We start from the raw sequence: 21,649 nt of genomic DNA, 5'->3' as shown, positions 1-21,649 counted from the left end.
GGACGCCCACCCACAATCCCAGCCGCTGCTCCCGGGTCTCTGCGGCCTGCTGCGGTGCTGGCTGACCCTGAGCTAAGATGGAGCGGGGAGGCCCAGAGGCTCACCCCCCTCCACCTGCAAAGAATACCTGGGCAGCTGCCGCCCCGGGGGCCTCCCTGGCAGCCTGTTACAAGTGCAGAGTCTCAGACCCGCTCCGGACCTGCTGAGTTCAGAAATGGGGGTGGGGAGGCTGTCTGCACATGCCCTCCAGGAAGGGCTGATGCAAGCAGAGTCGGGGTACCGCAGGCTTGGGGGATGCCGCCCGACTCCCTGGTCTTCAGGAGAGACAATCCAGGCTCCCCCAGGGCCACTTCCACAGTGAGAACTCCAGCCCAGTTCTGGCTGGCCAAAGTTCTGAAAGCTATACCCTCCAGACCACCTGAAATGGGCTGACCCAAGCCCACTCTCCGGTCCTAGGTGGGTGGGATGTCAGCCACCTGTGAGCACACCTGGGGCTTATCTGGGGCAGGCTGGGGCCTGGGACGGGCTCTGTAGGCAGAGCCAGAAGCCACGTGGGGGCCTGCTGGGAGTCGCCCACCTGGGCCCCCAGCAACATAGGCCCACGTCCAGCTGCTGGGGGCCTTAGCCGGGAACCAGGTGGGGCTGGGCGGCACCGACCCCTGTGCCCCTCGGCCTGCTTCACCCGTGCTCTCTCTCTCCTTTCCCCCACCCCGGTGACCGTGGCGCCCACAGCGGACAGGAAGGAGAAGGCCTCCGCGATGCCTGGCTCCCCAGCCGAGGTGAAGACGCAGCCCCGGGCCACGCCCCCCAGCATGCCGCCCCCGCCGCCCGCCGCGTCCCAGGGGGCCACGCGACAGCCCCCCTTCACACCCCACACAAGTGAGTAACCCCAGGGCCCAGCCCCGAGGGGCACAGCGGGGAGAGGCACCTCCGGGGGTCCCTCGAGCCCGTTAAGGTCCGAGCTTCCATCCTGGACCTGTAAACGCCCCTGTTGGGCCTTTAAGACGGAGGATCTCATCATGGGTCAGGGCCCAAGCTTTGAGGTTCGGATCCCAGCTCTTCTGCTTGGTAGCTGTGAGGCTTTGAGCAAACTTCTTAATCTCTCTGGGCCTGGCGTTCCTCATCTGTAAAGCTGGGCTGGTCATGGCCCCTGCCTCACGGAGCTGCTGTGAGGGCGAGTGAGTTAATAGAAGTTCTTAGCACGGTGGGTACACGGTGAGCATTTCGTCAAGGTCAGCTGCTATACTGGAGCCCAGAGAGGGATGGGGGCTTCCCCACGGTCACACAGCAGGTCACTTGCATGTGGGTGAATCCTTTTGGGCCTGCACGCCCTGGAGGGCCCATCGGAGGCAGGCCTCGGAGGAGCTCTGCGGCCAGGCCTGAGCCAGGTGTGTGGGTGAGCCAGGAGCTGGGGTCAGGGGGGCCTCAGCTGCCAGCAACGTGGTGGGCAGAACTCACCCCCAGGTGGTACCTCGCTGGCCCTGGGCCCTGGGTTGAGCGTCTCGGCACACACAGAGGGTCTGGGTGGGCTTCAGAATCCACAGCCACCACCTGAGCCCCGGTCCTTTGCGTCAGAGCAGTTGGGAAGGAGACCCGCAGCTTGGGCTGGTGTGGGGGACAGTGTTCCCTGTCCCCTCGGCCGGGGGCTCAGCAGTGTGTCCTAGGTGTTTCTGGCAGGCAGTCCACGTGCCTCCCCCACCCACATGTTCAGAAGCCAGAAAGCCGCACACCGGCAGACCCTTCCCCAGGCTTTGAAACCCTCATGAAGCCCGTCTCTGGGGCAGGAACCTCAGATGCCTTGGCCTGGTGGCCCCTGGTTCCCACCGGGTTCATCGGGCTCCACTCCGCCCACCCGGGGTCCTTGGCTCTGCCCAGAGCCCAGGGTGGGCCACAGGGCCTGGCCTGCTCCTCGTATTCCGGGGCGTGAAGCGTGCTGGCTCTGCCCTCCGAGGCCGGGCAGCGGCCCCCATCTGGAGAAGGAGGTCGGGCTGGGCCCCTTGTTGTAGGATGTTGGCTGTGAGCTGGTCTCTGTTGGTAGATGGGGCAACACCACCTGCTCCTAGGTGCCGCCACCTGAAAGCAGGGCGACCCCTGCACAGTAGGAGCTTAGTGGCCAAGCACCCGTCCCCACACATCGCTTGGTACAGAACGTTCCAGCTTCTGTCCCCCCGGGGTCGATCTGAGTGAGGGTCCCCACGTGTGCCGGAGACTGGGGTGGGCCCAGCCCTGCCTCCTGCCCTGCCCTCCGCCATCCTGGGTGCGCAGCCTGCGCTGGCCGCACGGGAGTGGCCAGAGGTGGCCGCGCTTTGTCTCATTCGCTCTTCTCGCCCGGGGACTGTGGCCGGCCAGTCACCCCTCCCTCTTTTCCAGAAGAGTCAGTCCTCACCTGGGGCTGAGCCGCAGGCCGGTCTCCGTCCACTGACCGCTGCCTCCCCGTGTGGCCTCGTGGGTGGAGAGGGGAGGCTCCGGCCTGGCGAAACTTCCCCCGCGTACGCTCAGCCGGGGCGGAAACAGGAATTCTTCCCGACGGGGTAACAGCAGCTGCCCCTGGGAAGATGACCCGCCCCGCAACTGTTGTCCAGTGCCAAGCAGGAGAGACCAGCAGACCACCTGAGGGTCTGGTCGAGGGCTCCGACCCGGGGACCCCGACCCTCGTGGGCACGACTCCCTGGCCTGCTTTTCTTCCTGGTCCAAGAGCCCGTGTTCCAGAAAGTGCTGGTCTGGGAACCAGATGTTCCAGGCTGTGGACTGGGCTGGGCTCAGCTGGCACCACCAGCTCGCCGTCGTGAGGCCTGCAGACAGACGTGCGGGTGGCAGCCTGCGTGTGGCTCAGGGTCCGTCCCCTCTCGCTGGGGTCCCGGCGCCGTTTAGAGCATGGAGGTTATGAGAGACAAGAGGGCCTTTCTTGCCCAAGCGGACGCCTAGTGCTATCTGGCTGCCTCCAAGGTGGCCTCAGATTTGTTCCCTGACCCACGAATTCCCTGAAAGCAGGGTGGTTAACCGCGTCTGTGCACCTGGCTGATGGGAGCCAGAGTAGACGGAGCCTCTGCGTTCCCTGTGGATTCCTGCCAAGAACCTCCCCAGATTCCCCAGGACAGGCCTGCGAGCCAAGCTGACCAGAGACTGACCTTGAGCCGTGGCTTGAGGGCTGTGGTTCTTCCTGCCTTGCCTGGTGACTGCCCTGGGCATGAATTCATTTTAGAGTTGAAGCTGTGGTGTGGCTCAGGCTGGGGGCAGAGGGCTGAGAGAACTCTGGGGAGGGATGTGAGGAGCTACTCGGCAGCTGGAGAGCGCTTCAGGGGCTAGCGCTCCATCCTGCCCTTGATTACCCCCTGTGACGGGGGCTCAGTCTCTGTGTACGCTGGTGCAGCTTGTCTCCGTGTGGCTCTTGCCCGCTAACTCCAGCTCAGACGAATCAAGTCTCTCTCCCTCTCGGGTGCTCCTGCCCTTCACGGCAGCTCAGGCCTGGGCTTCGTTTCAGAGCCACCACTGGTCTGTCTGTTGACCTCAAGCCCATCACCTGGGCTCCGGGTCCCTGAGGATGGCGCCGAGTGGGGTCACCAGGCGCTTTCCAGAAACACAGCTGTTGAAGAGCCAGGGTGTCCCACCCATACCCAGGGAGGTGCCAGAATTCTTGTGGAGCCCCAGAAGTTCCCACCAGAAATGGCCCTAAGAGATCTCCTGAACCAGTCCACTTTTCAGAGAAGGAAGCCGAGGCCCAGAGAAGGTTGTGGACTGGCCCAAGGTGGTAACAGAGTCCCAGTCCCCAAAACGCTGTCGAGAGGCAGGGGAGGGGCCGACTGTAGACACCCCCCAGGGCAGAGTCCGGTGCCCGGCCTCCTTCCTCACAGCGTGTTTTTCTTATTTTGCTTACAGATCGAGAGGACGGGCCTGCGATGTCTCTGCCCCACGGCCGTTTTCATGGCTGCTTAAAATGGTCTATGGTCTGTCTTTGTAAGTAAAATAACAAAAACCACGGCCTCCCGGGAGGTCCTCACCCGGCGCCCACTGCTCAGCCTGCACCCCTGCGTCTGCCGGGCTAGGCCTCTCTTAGGGGAGCCCAGGGGACACACCCAGGACAGCAGAGCAGCCAGGACCCCAAGTCACAGACCGAGTTCACACCCAGCCCTGCCGCTCACACGCCCTGTGACCTCGGGCAGACGGAGGGCCTCGCTCAGCTTCCTTTTCCCCAACGCAAAATAGGGCGTATCAGGCAGGTCCCAGAGTTGCAAGAAGTTCAAATGTCAGTGGCCAGTCCGCAGCCCATCTCAAGGGCAGACCCCAGCCTGGGGCAGACCCCATTCTTACCCTTCCAGGCAATGTCCCCAGGCAGGGACCACCACCTATAGAAAGAAAGTTACGGAGCCAGTGCCAAGGGTGATCACACGAAGGCCTGGGTCATGTCACCGTGAAGTCTGGCCCACGCGGGGTGCTCAGCGGATGTTGGTCACTAGTGTACGTTCCCGTCCAAGTGCCCAAGCTGCAGCTGATGCCCTCAGGCGAGGCTCTTGTGGGGCGATGCTGGCAGTGTGTGTCAGCCAGCAAGCACAGCGGGCTCGCCCATCTGGACCGGCCTGATGTAAGCCCAGGTGTGGCATCATCTAGGGCCTGGCGTGTCCACGGAGCTGCGGTGCTGTGAGGCCTGTGAGCTTTATGTGGACAGGAGGATGGTGATTCCCAGCACCAAGGCTGGGAGGGGGGCTGGTGGGAGGGGCCGTTTTCAGTGCCTCGTCCTAGCCCCGCCCCGGCCCAGGCCCCGGGACTGGGGGAGCCGTGGGGTGCTGTGCTGTGCCCCCAAAACTCGGCCGGGACACGTGTGGTCTATCTTAGTAACACACCTGTTGTGGGAATGAACGCACTTGTGGCCGAGGGTTATTTTCGGCGTCTCTTTAGCAAGCTGCTGAGACTGCCCAGCAGCCTGGGAGGGAGCGCGGCGGGTGAGGGCAGGCCGGCCGCCGGGAGGACCAGGCGCCGAGGGCAAGCGGGTAAGGGCGCCCCAGGGAGGCCAGGCCAGGGGCTGGCGGGCGGGGTCCCAGGAGGCACGGATAGCCGCACGTCTTCGAAGCCCCTGAAGATCCAGACCCCGAGCGACAGCCCAGCTCTGCCGTGAGTGACCAGAAGCCCCCGCTGCGGTGAGGTCCCCATGCAGCAGGCCACCTCCCGGCCTGTCTGGGGTGACCGCCAGCGGCTGTCATCAGTCTCGACCAGGGTGTGCGTGTGTGTGTGTGTGTGTGTGTGTGTGTGTGTGTGTCGGCATCCACTGAGGGGTCAGCTGGAGCTCCACAATGACAGAGAAAGTTAGCACAACAGCAGGGCTTCTGGTCCAAGGGTGCCCTGGACACACCTCGGAAAGGGTGAGGGACAGGGCCCCTCGTGTTCTGTGTCTGGAGCTCCTTCCATCCCAGAGCGAGAGGAAGTCCCCGGAGCGACTGTCCTGCAGGATTACCCCTGAGCCGGAGTGTCACCTGTGGGTCCTGGAAGGAGCTTCTAAGGTTGCCCAGACCAGGGGACAAACAGGTTTCGACCTGCGCTGTGTCTCCAGGGAGGCAGAAGCAGCACCAAGGGCTGAGTGGAGGGCACGGGCCCCCGGAGCGGAGCAGGTCGCCACGCCTGCAGCCCGCCCCCTCTCGGGACACACAGGCAGCACGTCTGCTTTGGCGCCAACCCTGGCTTTCAACCAGCGCTTTCCAAACTTCTGTTACGTGGGGCCGGTTATTGATGAGCCATCACCCAAGACGTAAAAGCAATCAGGTCAAGCGTTTCCGGCGCCTTCCGGTGGGAGAAGGATAGCCTGGGTCCCGCGAGGGGGAGCGTGCAGCAGAGGGGGCACCCGGTCCTCCGGGCCCAGAAGCCCCACCTCTGGTTTGCGCCGAGGGCCGTCTGCTGATGAGGAAACGGAGGCCAGGCCCGAGTCTCACCCACACGGCATGTCTGGGCTGGTCCAGGACGTCCACTCCCAACCAGGGTGCTTATCTTGCGCCCACAAGGGCTGGGCTGTGTTAGGCTGCCTCTGAGGGTCTGTGGAGTGCCGGGGCAACCGGGGGACGGGAGGCAACCTTGAGCACCATGTGCACTGTTCAGGGACTGCGAGGCCCATCGCCCGTGGCTCAGGTGGCCGGTCCCTGGCCCACAGCTCGGGGCGGGGGGGCCAGGGGGAGCGTTCGCAGGTGTCGCCGGCGGGCAGGTCATGGAAGCTGAAGGTGCGAGCAGAGCTGGCTAGACAACAGGCTCAGGGTTAACGGGGTGGGCCAGTTCCAGCTCCCAGGGGGATGGTGCAGGCCTAGGGCTGGAGGGGAGCTACATCCCACAGGCCTGCAGGGGCGGGTGGAGCCGGCAACCGGGACCTGGAGAACCAAAGCCCTGGGATAGCCGAGGCCCAGGGAGGAGGGCCGGGCATGCGGCCACCTCACATGCTCCCGCCCTTGCAGGCTGGGCGAGGCCAAGACGCCGGAGGTCACCCCCCCGAGCCAGGTCAGGATAGCCGGGCTGGCGTGGTCTGGAGGAGCAGAGTGACATACCCGCCGTCCGTGCTGTGGCTGTGCAGGAGGGGCCGCTTCCCAGAGCCGAGCCCAGCAGCATCCCCATCCCGGAGAAAGGGGCGGCTGCTCCCCGTCTCCACACGCAGGCCCCGGCAGATGCTGCAGCCCTGGAGAAAGCCGGCCCTGAGAACAGAGCAGCTCTGAGCTGTCCTGCATCCCCAGATCCCTAGTCCGGCGAGGCGTGAGCGCCCGGCCTCTGCACAGACCCAGCCAGACAAGGCGGGAGGGCCAGGGCACGGGCCTCGGGGACCACAGTTGAGTGAGTGAGAAGTGCGCCTGCACGTGTGCATGTGCTAGTGTGCACGTCTGTGTGCTGTGTGGGTGTGCACATGGGTGTGCCATGGGGCTACATTGCATCATGCCCGTGTGCACACGTGTGCAAGTGTGCATGTGGGGTGTGCTTGTGGGCATGTGTGTGCACGTGTGTGTGTACATAGGTCTGTGGGCTGTGCACTGGGTCTGTGCACATACGTGTGTGCATGCATGCAGTGCATATAGGCGTGTGTGCACATTGATGTATCTGCATGCACGTATACGCGTGTATGCAAGCATGAGTGCACGTGTGTTTGGCGTGTTGCGTGAGGTGTGTGCAGGGCTGCTGAGGGAGGGAGGGTGCGGGGAGTGCAGGGCGTGGGCGAGGGTGAGCTTCGGGACGGTCGTGTAGGGAGCACAGACGTGCGCGGGAGCAGGAGTTGGGTGTGCGAACAGGAGCGTGAAGGCGCAGGTCCTGTGCAGCCTTCCCGTGTCCAGACCCCCTCCACCATCACCGAGGGCCCTGGGAGCCCACGACCTCTGACCTCTGTGCAGGCCCTGGTGCAGGGGAGAGGGGTGCAGGTGGTCAGGCTCTGGAGGGCTCCCCGGCCCTGGGGACAGACTCAGCTGAGGATCACGGTCCTGCCTCTGGTCCACTTCACAGCAGTCCCAGTGTCTGTCACCACAGGAACCCACAGTGCTGCTCCTGGGGCCCCTGCATGAGCTCATCGCAGGCCCCTCAGGTCACCTGCTGGTCCTCCGCACGCAGCTGGGGCCCATGTGCGCACACGTCCACCCGTGCAGCAGCCCCAGACAGCAGCTGTGCGGTGTCCCCCCTGCCAGCATCCAGCCCCGCCTGTCCCAGGGGTCCAGGCTCCCCTGCCCCACCTTGAGCCCCGTCAGCCTGGCACGGGGGCCCTCATGCGGGTGATGGCACCTGCGTAGGCACTGGGGCGTGGCTTTGGGCCGTCGTGGTGCGGGGGTGGTCACTGCCCTTTTGGGGGGATGAGGGACCTCCCCATGGAAGAGGAGGATGGGCCCGCAGATCCCAGTTGTGGGGAAGCCCCTCTACCTGTTCACAGGAGATGTGTGTCTGCCAGGCAGCGTGCGGCCATGGTGTCCCCCGGGTGTGGAGGGCCTGGCTGCGCGGCCCAGAACAAAGCCGAAGGGCCGCTGAGCCCGGGCCACACCTGGATCACGCCTGTACTCTCGGCCCCACCCGGCCGGGGCCCCAGTTTGAGCGTCTGTAAAGGGTGTCCGTGGGGCCCGGCTGCCCTGCTGCGTCTTCAGCCCGCCTCTCCCCGCGCAGTGATGAACGGCAGCAGCCCCTCGCCCACAGCCGTCAGTGGCACCCCGTCCACGCCCAGCGGCTTCAGCAATGGCCCAGCCACCTCGTGCACCGCCGCGCTGTCCACACAGCAGCTGCCCCCAGCCTGCGGGGCGCGGCAGCTCAGCAAGCTCAAGCGCTTCCTGGCCACCCTGCAGCAGTTCGGCAGCGACATCTCCCCGGAGATCGGGGAGCGCGTGCGCACGCTGGTGCTGGGGCTCGTGGTGAGTCGGGTGGGGACGTGGTGACCCCGGGCCGGGCCAGCCCTCAGTCTCTGCCCTCCTCTCCCCGGGCTGAAGCAAGGTGTTTTCTCCCCCCACCCCCCCCAGAACTCCACGCTGACCATCGAGGAGTTCCATTCCAAGCTCCAGGAGGCCACCAACTTCCCGCTGCGGCCGTTCGTCATCCCCTTCCTGAAGGTAGGGACAAACCCACTTCCCCTGCGCTGGGGCCCCAGGAGCCCCGAGTCTTTTCTCTGCCAGCTCAGATCAGCCACTGTTCTCGAGACTCTGACTCCCCTGTCCCCCGGGGGGGAACAGTGCTGACCCGTCGCGGCCGACTCCTGCAAGCTCGCTGCCAGGCCAGAGTAGTCAGCCACCCCACCCTGTGCTCTGAGACCGAGCTCCCAGGCTCAGTCCTGTTATTAGTGGCCAATACACTCAGCCGCTCGACAGCTATTTTTTGAGCACCTGCTATGTGCCAGCCGACAACAACGGCCATAGACTCTGGAGCTGCAGGGAGGGTGCATTCTGATGAGGGTGGAGAAGGGCGAGGGAGGAGAGCGGGGAACAGAGCCAGGCAGCGGGGACAGCACGCGCAAAGGCCCTGAGGCAGGGGTGTGCCTGCTGTGTTTGAGGAGCAGTGAGGTGGCCGTGTACCTGGAACGGAGTGAGGGGGGAGGGACAGTGGACAGACGGTGGTCATGTGGGTGAGCAGACAGATGGGTGAGTGGGTGTCAGTTGGAAGGCAGCCGTGTGGTCAATCACGGAAGATAAACAGTGGACCAGGGCCTCTTGGTAGTTGGTGTTGGATTGGCGGCAGCAATACCAGGGTGTGTGAGCAATGCAGGTTCCCAGGCCCCAGCCCAGACCCACTGAGTCAGAATCTGCATTTTAACAAGGTGCTGGGCAACGTGTGGGCACAAAACCGGGACAAGTGTTAGGCCCACGTCTCCCCTGCAGTACTCCTCGGGGCCTTCGCTCCCCTTGAGGGTTACACATCTCCCAGAGGGGGTGGAGGTGAAATGCTTCCCAAATGTATTTGACCACGGGTGCCTCTGCTGGCGCACATCTCCTCAGGTCAGGTTCCACAGAGCTCGCTTGGGAGATGCCCGCCTTGGAGTGCCTGCTGGGCTCTCGTTTCCCAGGCCCAGGTGATGCTCCCAGCCACGGGCCATGCTCGCCTGCATAGCTGCACCCTGGTGGGGCCTGCCTTTCAGAGGGTCTTGAAGACAGGCCATACCAGACGTGCCCAGATGCGAGCCCTGACCCTGCCACTTAGCCCCCACTGTCCTGGGCCAAGGTAGTTTGCCCCTCTGTGCCTCAGTTTCTGCAGCTGTGAAGTGGGAACCATTCTCAGGCTATTGGGAAGGTTGTGGGAGACACGCAGGTAAAGACTTTGGGACGTGCTCGACTGACACGGGGCATCGTCATCTGGGGATTTCAAGTGTTCTGCAGACGACGTGTCCTTTGCAGCTACCCCTGCTGAGCCCCCAGCAGCCCTTGGGGTGGGTGGGGTGGCGCAGACACTGCCACTGTTCCCGGTTAACAGGCAGGGAAACTGAGGCCCTGAGGTCCCCTCTGGTGGAGGGGGGGAGCAAGGCCGGAACCCGCATCCCTCCAGCTCCAAGCCTCCCAGCCTGCCAGGGGTGTGCCCCAGGCCCGTACCTCGTTCCAAGGGGACCCCACATCCGCTCCCTCCTCTCGCCTTCCCGCCCACACCCCGCTGAGCTCACTCAGAGCTGGGCTGAGGGTTCGCCCATCTGGCAGTCATTTGCAATTCATCAGGAGCCCTTCCCGCTCCTCCCTGCTTTCAACTTACTGCTGACTCCACGCTCCCCATCGTGGGGGCGCAGTGCCTGCCTATTCTGTCAGATTAGACATTTACACGGAGGTCCCACCCACCCGTGTCAGCTGCCCTTGTTTATCTGAGGAGCAAGAGCAGGGAAAACACCCCACATCCCCGCGCCCACCCCGCCAGGCCCGCTCGCCCTGGCATCCCAGCATCCTCCCAGGCACACCCCAGTGAGACGCCAGACAGGACGTGCCGGCCTGGCAGTGCCTGCCTCGGTGTGCCCCCTGCCCACAGCACTGTCACGGGGCTGTCAGAGCTTTGGTGCCCTGATTGCTCTCCTAGCGATGGGGCAGCTGGGGGAGGGCCCTGAGCCAGCGGGCTGTCAGGGACAGAGTCCATTCGTCTGCCTGACGTGGGGCTCCTGGGCGTGGCCAGTCCTGTTCCCAGGGCTTGTGGACAAGTCGCCGCGGCCCTGCCTGGGGAGTGCCCCGCCCCTGCCCACCCCCACTCACTGTGGGACCCTGGCCTCTTGAGCACACAGAGTGCCGAAGGGAGCCTGGGGGGCATGCCGGCCTGCTGGGCGGCCTCGGTTTCCCCACCTGTGACCTGGGAGCAGCAGGGGCACCGCCTTCCTGGGGATTGACCGCCTCCCAGGCCCAACCGTGGCGCACCCATGTGGTGGCCCTTGGCACCATCTCCTATAGCAGAGGCAGGAGCAGTGGCCAGCCCACCCGGCTCAAACCCAGCTCTGCCCTTGGGCAACCAAAACTCCCGCTTCCCAGTCCCCTCCCGGGTCCCTGGGGTGTGACAGCCCACCTCCTCAGGTGGGACTGGGAGAGTTAACTCATGAGAAGCTCCACCCAGGATGGGAGGAGCCAGAGCTTCTTGCAGCTCCAGCTGCAGGTGAGGCAGAAGTCAGAGCAGTTAAGTGACTTGCCCATGGTCACACAGCACAGCCAGGGTGGGCAGACGCAGGGCCTGCAGTGGAGCGTGGGGCAGTGGAGGAGGTCCTTGGGGAAGCAGTGGGAACATCATAAACCCTCAGCGAACGGGAGACACCTGCTCCAGTGACTGCGGGTGTTTTTGCACACACTGACTTCCCTCCGGCCAGAGCTCCCGTCTGTGAAGCGGGCAGCACGGGACCTTCTTTCAGGTGGCGGAGCTGGGACCCACCAGCTCGGTCTGTCCAGCTTCTCGGCAGCCAGGCCTCCCAGGCCCTGGGGACAGAACTGGGACTGCTGCCCAGGAAGGAGATGAGCACCGCCCCCCATAGTCTCTATGCGTTTCTTCCGGGCCCTGGTCCCCACTCCCCCAGCCAAAGGCCCCAGGTCCCCTGCACCCTCTCCTGAGCCCGACGCTGTGCGTGGCTGAGTGGCGGGGCTTTCCGGAAGCTGGGAGATGCTGCCCCGCCCAGCCAGCCCTCCACCCGTGGCCCCGGCTCCCAGCTGGGTCCAGCTGGCTGGGAATCCAGATGTTTCCATGGCCGTAACAGCAACCAGCCAGGGCCCGTGCTGTCCCCCGCCCTGCTGCACCAGGAGAGGAGGGGCTGGCGAGGGGGAGGGAGGATGTTTGGCGTCCTCGGACCTCCCGGGACCTCCTTTCCCAGCTCATGCTCCTAACGTGTTCGACAGATGGCGGGCTGGCCCCTGTTCAGCTCTCCAAGTAGGAAAAAAACAGGCCTGGCAGCCGGCGCTGCTTGACAAAAACGCATTGGCTGCTTGAGCGCGTCCGGGTGGATGCGCTAGTGGGGGCTGGTGGGGCAGAGGCGGGAGAGGCTGCCGAGGTGGCTTTGAAACACCGTGAGAAACTTGGGGAGCCGCACTTCGTTACAGATACTTAGAACTCTGGCCCTCCCAAGCGGCCTGCCGCTGCGCCCCCACCCAGCCAGCATCCCCCCACGGTGGCTCTGGGGAGACCGCCGAGCCCCCGGGGCCCTGCCGTGCTCGCTGGGAGGGCCTAGAGCAGGGCGGAGGCAGGAGGGCACGGCAGTTACGCACGGTGGTCACAGGCGGCATCTGCGTTCGAATCCTGTGCCCACCCCCACGTGCCATTCTGCTCCCTGTGCTGTGGTGTCCTTGCCCACAAATGTGGAACCCAGTGGTCGTGTCCGACCCCGGGAGGTGACAGGCGTGACGACCCAGAGCCGTGTGGGTACACTGATGCCTTCATTCAAGGCTGGGCTGGGAGCCCGCAGAAAGTGGGCAGGCGGGACCAGCCAGCGCACGTTGGGGTCCGCGGCAGGTGTGCTGGGGTCCTGCTCGTCCACTGCGGCGAGCTGTGCGCAGGGCTGCCCCGTCCCCTCTGAGCCTCACTCTCCTCCTCCGTGCGGGCGGTTGTCTGGGGCCTGTTTCCTGAGGCGCAGGCAGCGGGTCCTGGTGAGGAGGCCTCCTCGATTTCTCCTGATGCCAACGCAGGAGGGAGCTTGGTGAAGGGGAAAAACCCCCAACCGCTGGGTCTCCTTGGGGGGCATGGTCCCCCCCTCATCCCCAGACTGTAGCAGAGGAACTCGAGGCCCAGAGCGGTCATGCAGCTTGCCCAAAGTCACACAGCAAGGCTGGCCATTGGCATCCCTGCCTCACCTCCAAGCACCTGGCGCCCTGACCTCAGTCAGCAGCCAGTCCAAGCCCCTCCCCGCCCCCCGCAGGCTAACCTGCCCCTGCTGCAGCGGGAGCTCCTGCACTGCGCCCGCCTGGCAAAGCAGACCCCCGCCCAGTACCTGGCCCAGCACGAGCAGCTCCTGCTGGACGCCAACGCCTCTTCCCCCAGCGACGCCTCGGAGCTCCTACCGGAGGTCAACGAGAACGGCAAGAGGAGGACACCTGACAGGTACCTGGGGGGACGGCGGAGCGGCCGGCTCTCTCCCTACCTGACCCTTGAGAGCTGCGCCGGCGCCGAGGCTTAGCGGGCACCCCAGTTCCGGGGCTGAGGGAACGCAGGCCGATGCCACGTTGCGTTCTGTGGCAGCCGCTGCTGGGTTGGTCGGGTTCAGCCTGAAGTGCAAGGCCACTGAACAGGCTCAGTCACCGCGAGGCCACCCTGTCTGGCCGTGGCGGGTTCTCCTGAGGACTCGGATGCCCCGGGAGGACAGGGGCGGAGGCAGGACAGACACTGCCTGGCCGGCACGCCCTGGCTATTCCCTTCGTGCTGGGCGTGCACCCCGAGTGTCCAGCAGCCCGAGGTGCCCAGGTGCCTGGGCTGGCCCTCACTGCTGGGTCACAGCGTGGGTACCTGTCCTGCTGATGGGGGAGGGTGTGTCCCCCACTCTCTCCAAGGAGGCCCAGGCTTCCTGACCACCTCACCCCAGGAGCCCCAGAGGAGGAGGAAGAGGGGAGCTCCGGGCTGGGCCCCCAGCGGCCGGGTCTGGTCTCTCCCCTTGTTCACCTCGGTCTGTCTCCTCCTCGCTCGCTCGCTCTCTGCCCGCGCCCCGACCTTCCCCTCACCCCTCTGTCCACGGATCGTGGCCCTGTGACCACTGTCCCCTGCCTGCTCTTGGGACCAGGACCAAAGAGAACGGGTCAGACCGTGACCCTCTGCACCCGGACCACCTCAGCAAACGGCCGTGCACCCTGAGCCCCGCCCAGCGCTGCAGCCCCAGCAACGGGCTGCCCCAGCCCACGCCGCCTCTGCACTACCGCCTGGAGGACATGGCCGTGGCCCACCACTTCCGGGACTCCTACCGCCACCTTGACCCCCGGGAGCTGCGGGAGCGCCATCGGCAGCTGGGTGAGCGGCGCGCTGCGGGGGTGCACGCGTGCGCCGAGTGGAGGTGGGAGGCGGGCGGAGCGTCTGTGGCTGCCGTGTGCACGTGAACGCTGGCGCTGCCCGGCCGCGTCTGTCCGGGGAGGATGGACTCTGAGGACGTGGGTGCAGAGGAGAGATTTGCGCCCCACCCCGTCTGGGCTGCGCCCAGAAGCCTGAGGGACGGCCATCTTTCCCGGGGGGGCAGCCCGACACCGCCACCCTCAGGGCCAGGAGGGCCCCTCCCCATGGCAGGTGGGCGCCGTGGCTGCAGAGGTGCCTGTCCTGGGGGCTCTGCAGGGCCAGGTATGGGATCTAGAGCCGCTCGGGATGCACTGGCAGCCGGGAGAGACCCGGCATGTCGGGGGTCCCCAAATCGCAGGAGTTGCAGCCCCCGCCTCCAATGCCCAGGCGCCCCGAGGGAAAGCAGAGTCACCACTGAGCACACACGGCCGGTCCTGCTACACCACAACACCAAATCCATAGAGGGTGGTCCGTGCAAGAACGGAGATGAGGGAGGCGGGGTGCTGGGGCGACACCCCCCGGGGGCAGGACTGCCTGGTCCTCGGAGCTCCCCCAGGTGTGTCCTTGGGCAGGTCACATGCCCTGCATGCCTGCTTCCTCCCTGCTGGCTGGGTCTAAGAGCAGCCCCGCCTTCAGGGGGTGAGAGGGGGTTCATACAGGGCCTGGCCCAGAGTGGGTGCTGAGACCCAGCTGTTACTGGTGGTGGTGTGGCAGGTCCCGGTGGTCCTCTTGTTGGCATTGTATGTTTTGCTGGGTCCTAGAAGGCAGCACCCCGATGTGTTCTGACACACCTGTGTGATGTGTTAGCATGCCCACGTCACAGATGGGGAGACTGAGGCCCAAAGGGGTAACGGACAGGCCCAAAGTCATCTAGCTACCACGACTGACCTTCTGACCTTCCTCTGTGCTGGGTCAAAGGGATGAATAGGATTAGCCTCCACCCCAGGGACCCCCCCCCAGCGTTTTGGTGCGGGAAACCTGGAAACAGCTGCCCCTGAGGCAGAGGCCCAGGGCACCGATGGTGGGCCCAGAGGAAGGGTCAGCAGAGGCCTTGCCCCTGCCTCCTCCCCCCGGAAGCTTCCAGGGCCCGGGCCCAGGCCCAGGCCTGGGCAGCAGGTGACAGCGTCTGGCTCCCTGCAGCCGGGTCAGGCAGGTGCTAATTCCCACCCGCTTCTGCTAAAGCAAAAATAAACGCCAGCTGTCAGGCAGATCTCAGCCACTATTTTGGTTGGGGCGTTGGTGCAGGCCCCAGCTCCGTGGGCAGCAGGGCAGGGTGGTGTACAGCGGGCTGTGTCCACTACCTCCCACCTCTGCTGCAGTGTGGGTAGGCGTTTCAGGTTTGGGGGCTAAGAAAGGCCTAAGTAGACCCCAGCCCAGGAAGTATGGGCCCTGCTGGGTCACGGTGGGGGTGAGCATATTCGGTATTTCAAAAAGTGTAGGAGGAGCTGCTGTGAGGAAGCCAGACACTGCCCCGCAGGCGTGAATTTCTCAGCTCTCAGTTGTTTGTTTTGTTTCTGATTACAGGGTGTGGGCACCCCATTGTTTCAGTCTCTGGAGCTACACCAGCCAGCGGCTAAGGGCACAGCCCCAGCTCCAGCCGACCTTGCTTTACTTTGGTCAATATGTCCCTGTAACCAGCCTTAGTTTCCTCATCTATAAAATGGAAATAACAGCAGAACCCCTCCCCCGCCACACACACACACGGTTGGAGGCTGAGTCAGGGATGAACATGTAAAGCCCTTAGCACACAGCCCTGCTCCACACCCAGGGCTCTCCCCTCCATCTCGTCTCCCGGGAGTCTTATCACACCTCCGGGAGGTAGGCAGGATGGGGAAACTGAGGCCACAGGCAAGACAAGGGGCCCAGGTCCCATGGGGAATGAGTGTCAGGGCTCTGGCTTTTCCCGACCCCACTGTTTCCCAGGAGACCACACTTAGACCTGCTCACCTGAGACCCAGCAGATAAGCCAGATCACCCGTCTTACCAGGCTGGAGCTCGGCCCAGGGGACACAGAGGTGAACAGGCCACACTGGCCCTGCCCTGGGGACTGACACAGCCTGTTGGCAGGACTGAGAATAAGCAAAGAAGCACCTATAATTACTACACAACCAGAGATACATGGGGCTTAAGGAAGCCTGAGAGCCCAAGGCTGAGGAGGAAGGAGCCTGTGACCTATGCTTTGAAGGATGTATAGGAGTCCAGCTAGCTCAGGGGAAGCAGTAAAGTATGGGTGAAGCCAGGTAGCCACAGGAGGCCCTGAGCATTGGGGAAGCCCCTTGACTGAGGTCTGAGGCCACTATGCCAGCAGCAGGGGGCAGAAAGAGAGTGCCTGGATTTGGAGGTGGGGGAGGCGTGGCCAAAGCGCGGGATGGGGACAAGGGCCTCTTCTTCCGAAGCATGGGTAGAGGCCAGGCCTTTTCCTGAGCCCTCAGGGCAGTGGGCAGACGGTCAGTGCCCAGGGTTCTCTTCCTCACCTCTCCACGGGAGGGCACAGCCCGTGGGCGGGGCCTGCGGCAGGGGCGTGAGTGGGGGCGGGGCCTGTGGCAGGGGCGTGAGCAGAGGCGGGGCTTGATGAGCGGGGGCGAGGCCTGGGAGCGGGGGCGGGGCCTGAGCATCATCCTCCTCCGCAGCCGTGCACGAGTCCCGGCCTGAGGAAGTGATTGACCACAGGCTCACGGAGCGCGAGTGGTCGGAGGAGTGGAAGCACCTCAACAACGTGAGTGTCCAGGCTCGGGCCACGGGGCGTCGCAGCAACTCGCAGGCGCTCTGCCCAACCTGCGGGCGCTGCGGGGGCAGGGCTCGTGTGCGCCCCCTTGGCCCTGCGCCCGCCTGTCTAGGCTCGCCCGTGCGCTCCTGGTCGGCCCCTCAGCACCCTCCCTTTTAGGGCCCCGCGGACCGTCTCCCGGAGAAAGGTCCCCTGGCCGCGGGGGTGGGACCCTTTAACACCATTTTCAGGGTCACCCCTGCCCTGCGTCCTTTTGGGGAGGGGACCCCAAGAGAAGGGTGGTCCCCAGAGCGGCCCTGGCCCGTCTGCTTCGCGGGGCAGACCGCACCTCGAGGGCTGCAGGGAGAGCCCCAGACCTGGGTCTGGACAAGCCTCCCGGCTGGTGTGGTGCCCCGGGCGCCTCCCCAGCCCCGCCCAGCTGCTCAGGTGTCTTTCCGGGCAGTGGAGGTGGGTTTTCAGGCCGCAGCCTTGAGCCCCCTCGGGCAGGCGTGGCGGGCGGGCTGGCCGGGCCCGGAGTGTGGGACAGTGTCCCGGCTGTCCTCGTCATCGAGTGGCTCACCCGGCCCCGCGTGCCCGCAGCTCCTGAACTGCATCATGGACATGGCCGAGAAGACGCGGCGGTCGCTCACCGTGCTGCGCCGCTGCCAGGAGGCCGACCGCGAGGAGCTCAACCACTGGATCCGGCGCTACAGTGACGCCGCCGAGGACAGCAAGAAGGGCCCCGCGCCCGCCTCCCGGCCCCTCGGCAGCTCCGCGGGCGCTGAGGCCTCTCAGCTAGGTGTGCTCTGTGGGCGCGCGCGGGGCACCGGGGCCGAGGCCGTCACTCGCCACGGCAGCGCCCTCACACGGCCCTGCAGTGAAATAGCACCCAACACCATGTAACCTGGAAAAGAGGGGCCGCCTGCCGCACAGACACTGCCTGACCCGCTGGGAGGCCCAGCTCTCGGTTCCGATAGGCCAGGGGCCCGGCGCTGGGAGGCCCCTGCATGATGGCCGTGGAGACGCAGAGGGGCGAGGCTCGGCCCAGCTCCCAGCCGAATCCAAAGCCCATCGGCTCCCGAGAGTCTCCCTGACATCACCCTGCCCCCCCCAGCAACTGATAACAGGGTTTCCACCATGGGTACCTTGGGCGCCCCCAAGATCACGCTCACACCCTGCCCCCATGGCCCAGTCGGGTGGGCCCCGTCCTGTGTGTGATGCTGGCCTTCCTGTGTTTCAGATGTCCACCGGGAGTCTGTGCCTCGGACCCTGTCCAGCTACATGCCCGAGGAGATCTGGAGAAAAGCTGGTGAGTGGGGGTGGCCCGGGGCCCCAGACCCTCTCGCCGTCCCCTGCGTCTGCGTCGGGGTCCCTGCGGGCGCGCCCAGGCCTGCTGACTCAGAATGTGGGCGTGGGCCCAGTCCCCGCCCTCCAGGGGATGGTCCTCTACACTACAGTAGAGGGTGGGCTTTGCAGGTTTCCCCCCCGCGACCATTCGCGCCCCCGGGGCTGTGGGCAGGGGAGACCCGTCTGGGCCGGTCCAGGTGCTGACCAGCCGGGGCGTCCTTTGCAGAGGAAGCAGTGAACGAGGTGAAGCGGCAGGCAATGTCAGAGCTGCAGAAAGCTGTGTCTGACGCGGAGCGCAAGGCCCACGAGCTCATCAGCATGGAGCGAGCCAAGATGGAGCGGGCCCTGGCCGAGGCGCGGCGGCAGGCCTCCGAGGACGCCCTCACCGTGGTCAACCAGCAGGAGGACTCCAGCGAGGTAGGGCCGCCCGCCCTCCCTGCCCCCCACCACCCGCAACCCAGTCCAGGGCCGGAACCCCACTCTGCCGCCTCCCGGTCACGTGCTTCCCAGCCACGTGACCTGGGGCAGCCCTGGGGTCCCTTGACCCCACATGGCCTGGTGAGGCAGGTCCTGTGGGTGTCCCCATTGTACAGATGTGGAGACTGAGGGCTCCAGAGGGTAGATGGCTCACCCCAGATCACTCCCTAGGAGGTGGTGGGGCCGTCATTTGAATCCAGGCTGGCAGACGCCAAGGCCTCCTCTAAGCTGTGAGAGCAGAGGCAAGCAGTGGGGCGTGAGAATCACCGCGCTGGTACCTCCGTGTCCACTGTATTCTCTCTTTGTCTGAGAAGGGCTTGGATGGCAGAGAGGTTAGGAGGAGGGAGAGGCTCTCTCCAGGGGTCCTGGGACTGTCCTCGGGAGGGCACTTCTCCATAGCCCCCTGGATTCGTCTGTGCTGAGCCGGCCCCGAGGGGGCAAGGGGAGCTGGGACACAGAAGGACAGCCTGTGGCGCTTCAGGCCGTGGACGTGCGTAGGGAGGACGGTGGGTGTCAGGGAAGCCCGCTAGTGGTACCGTCCGTCCGAACAGTCCTTGAGGGAGTGTGCCAGCAGGAATCTGGGGAGCAGCAAGGGTGGGGCGGGGGGCATGCCTGCAGAGCGTGGCCAGCAGGAGGCTTTGGGGGCTAAATGGGCGCTTGGGCCTTTCTCCCAGGGCGGTTTGGCTTCCCCGTCCCACAGCCTGGGCTGCTGCCTCTGGCCTTTCGCTGGAATCCCTGCCCACCTTCTGCTCGTGTGGGCAGCTGGGGTCGTTGCTGGTTACAGACAAAAGGATCAGAGGCCCAGTGGTAGGGGAAGTACAGGATCTCCGCAGCTGTGGCCGCGCAGCCCACTTCTTGACTCTTCCAGGGCTGCCACGTTCTTGTATCGGAGCCCTGACAAGGCCCGGAGAGCTTCCTGGAAGAGAGGGAGGGGGCTGTGGCCCACCATGAACCTGTCTGGGGTGGGCTGGAGGTGTGGGAGCCCGTCCCCCCACAACGGCCCAGCTGAGGGGCCGTGTCTGCAGAGGGTCATCGCAAGCTGGGGTTTTTCTCTTCTTGCTCGGTGATGTCGTGGCTGGGTCTGAGCAGGTGTGTTTGGAGTGTGTGCTTCCCTGGTCTGCAGCCAGGATGGGTACTCTGGGGAACTGGGGGGCCGGCCCAGGCCACCTCTGACCGTGCCCCCTCACATCCAGAGCTGCTGGAACTGCGGGCGCAAGGCCAGCGAGACGTGCAGCGGCTGCAACGCGGCCCGCTACTGCGGCTCCTTCTGCCAGCACAAGGACTGGGAGAAGCACCACCATGTGTGCGGCCAGAGCCTGCAGGGCCCCTCGGCCGCAGCGGTCGAGCCAGTGCCCGGACAGCCTGATGCCACCCCAGGCCTGGGCCCCTGCCTGCCCCCGGCCGCCGTCAGCCCCAGCGAGGCGGGCTCCACGGGGCCCTCCCGCCCCGGCTCCCCCGGCCCGCCCGGCCCGCTGGATGCCGCGCCCCGCTGACCCGCCAGGACCCGGTGCCCATCGACCCACCCGGCCCCGCCCGGCCCGCTAGACGCGCGCCCAGACCTGGGAGCCGACCTTGGGAGTCACTGCTGCTACTGCTTCTCTCCAAAAGAAAACACAGAACCAACAAGACTGCATCAATGCAACTTCCTCAGCTACCTGACGATCACGCCTCAACCTCTTCGTGCATCCTCAGAAACCACCCGACGAGCTTTAGGCAGCCGGACGGACGCCGGCCAGAGGTGACCGGCTCGTCCACACCCACCCCTCCCTCTTTCTCTCTCTGTCTCTCTCATTTTTCTCTCTTTATGACTTTCACACACTTTCTCTTCAATGAAAAAATCTAATTGTCTGGTGGGTTATATTTTCATTGAAGAATTTTGGGGGGCTGTTTGGCAAAAGAGCTACTCAGAAATGGACAAAGAAAACTGGGGTTTTTTTTTCTCCCCTTCCTGATTCAAAAGGGAAAAAGAAAACTGTTCTTTTATAGCCGGAGATCTGAGCCGCTGTGTCACTGAAACCACCCCCGGGGTGTGTGGCTGGTGCAGTGGGGACGGTTAGAAAGATGTCAATTTCAGACTCAAGTAGTAATTTTTGGTTTCAGGGTTTTTTTTTTTTTCCTTTAATGTCAAGCTGTTTGGCTTTAAGTAGAAATCCAAAAAGTTTTTTTAAAAAAAGGTAAAGGAAGCATACCTGTAAACTACCTTGCCAGCTAGCCAGCCAAGGACGCCGGACCCACCTCTGCTCCAAAGGAAATCCAAAAAGCAAACACAAGAAGTCAAAATCCAAAATTTTTTTGTCACTGCCAAAGTATTTATTTCACTGTTTTACTCTACGCCTGGGCTTGTTCAGATGTCGGTCTTTTGCTTTGATTCTGTTCAGGGGGGTTGGGATGTTGGGGTTTGAAGTGTTTTGTCCAACAAAAAGCGACTTCTTTCTTTTCAACTCGACGGCAGCACCTCCGCCGGGGCCGGGTGGGGTGAGAAGCTCGGCCCTCGGCACCCACGCGTGTGTGCCCGTCTGCGTGTGCACCCGGGGCACGCCCAGCGTGCGTCTGCACACGTGCAGGGAGGGTACCTCGTCTGTCCTCACTCCATCTGTGAATTTCCGTCAAATTGCATTCTTTCCATTTGTGAAAAAGAAGTCCTCACGTGTCCTTCCCAGAGAGAACATAATTCTGAGACAAAACTGTGACAATCTTTTGGGTTGATTCTTGACTGCTTTTCAAAGCGCGAGGAGACAGCCGCTGCGCCTTCAACTGCTTCTCGTGTCCTCCTCTACCTCTGCTGCCCGCTCCGAGAAGCCTCCCGCCCACCTCGTCTTTCCGTCCCAGCCCTGTGTCTCCTGCAGCTCCACACTTTTGCAGAAAAAGGAATAAAACGACAAAGAAAAGCAATCCGCCCTCCCCGCACCTTCTGGAGACTTGATCAGCTGTATATAACCCTGCATTTTTGTCCAGCTGTTCCTCAGGGGATGTTTTCTCTCCGAAATCCCCCCGCCAAGCCTAGCCCTGTCCCCCTACCCCACTCAACTCCCCCAGCGATCTCAAGGAGGAAATAAAGGAATAAAGAAATTCTGATCTGTACCCAGTGGGAGAACAAACAGCAAACACGGTCTCCGATCTGTGTTTTCTTGCGTGGCTGTAAGGAGTTCCCTGGACTGGAGTGCAATAGTGACCAGCTACTGAAACCGGGTGCCCAGGGGCCCCACCGAGAGGCAAGAAGTCAACAGT

At 64.2% G+C, this 21,649-nt stretch overlaps 1 protein-coding gene across 3 annotated transcripts; it reads left to right on the top strand.

The window, feature by feature from the left end:
* Positions 1–740: 740 nt before the first annotated feature.
* Positions 741–19,922, top strand: CBFA2T3 (CBFA2/RUNX1 partner transcriptional co-repressor 3). 3 transcript variants are annotated; one of them, XM_060083526.1, is made up of 11 exons: positions 744–879; positions 8,101–8,342; positions 8,448–8,537; positions 12,776–12,957; positions 13,631–13,854; positions 16,524–16,609; positions 17,198–17,398; positions 17,531–17,564; positions 17,838–17,906; positions 18,171–18,361; positions 19,615–19,922. In XM_060083526.1, the coding sequence occupies exons 1-11, from the start codon at positions 759–761 to the stop codon at positions 19,912–19,914; spliced, it is 1,740 nt and encodes a 579-aa protein (XP_059939509.1). In that variant the 5' UTR covers positions 744–758; the 3' UTR covers positions 19,915–19,922. The 3 variants fall into 3 exon arrangements, with proteins under 3 accessions (XP_059939510.1, XP_059939509.1, XP_059939508.1); XM_060083525.1 differs by lacking the exon at positions 17,531–17,564 and adding an exon at positions 3,877–3,954 and having other exon boundaries at positions 17,198–17,396; XM_060083527.1 differs by lacking the exon at positions 17,531–17,564 and having other exon boundaries at positions 741–879; positions 17,198–17,396.
* Positions 19,923–21,649: the final 1,727 nt, after the last annotated feature.

The sequence above is a fragment of the Mesoplodon densirostris genome, chromosome 19 (assembly GCF_025265405.1).
Source record: "Mesoplodon densirostris isolate mMesDen1 chromosome 19, mMesDen1 primary haplotype, whole genome shotgun sequence".
Lineage (NCBI taxonomy): Eukaryota > Metazoa > Chordata > Mammalia > Artiodactyla > Ziphiidae > Mesoplodon > Mesoplodon densirostris.
Note: the sequence above shows the minus strand (reverse complement) of the source record. Positions and strands in the feature narration are given on the sequence as shown.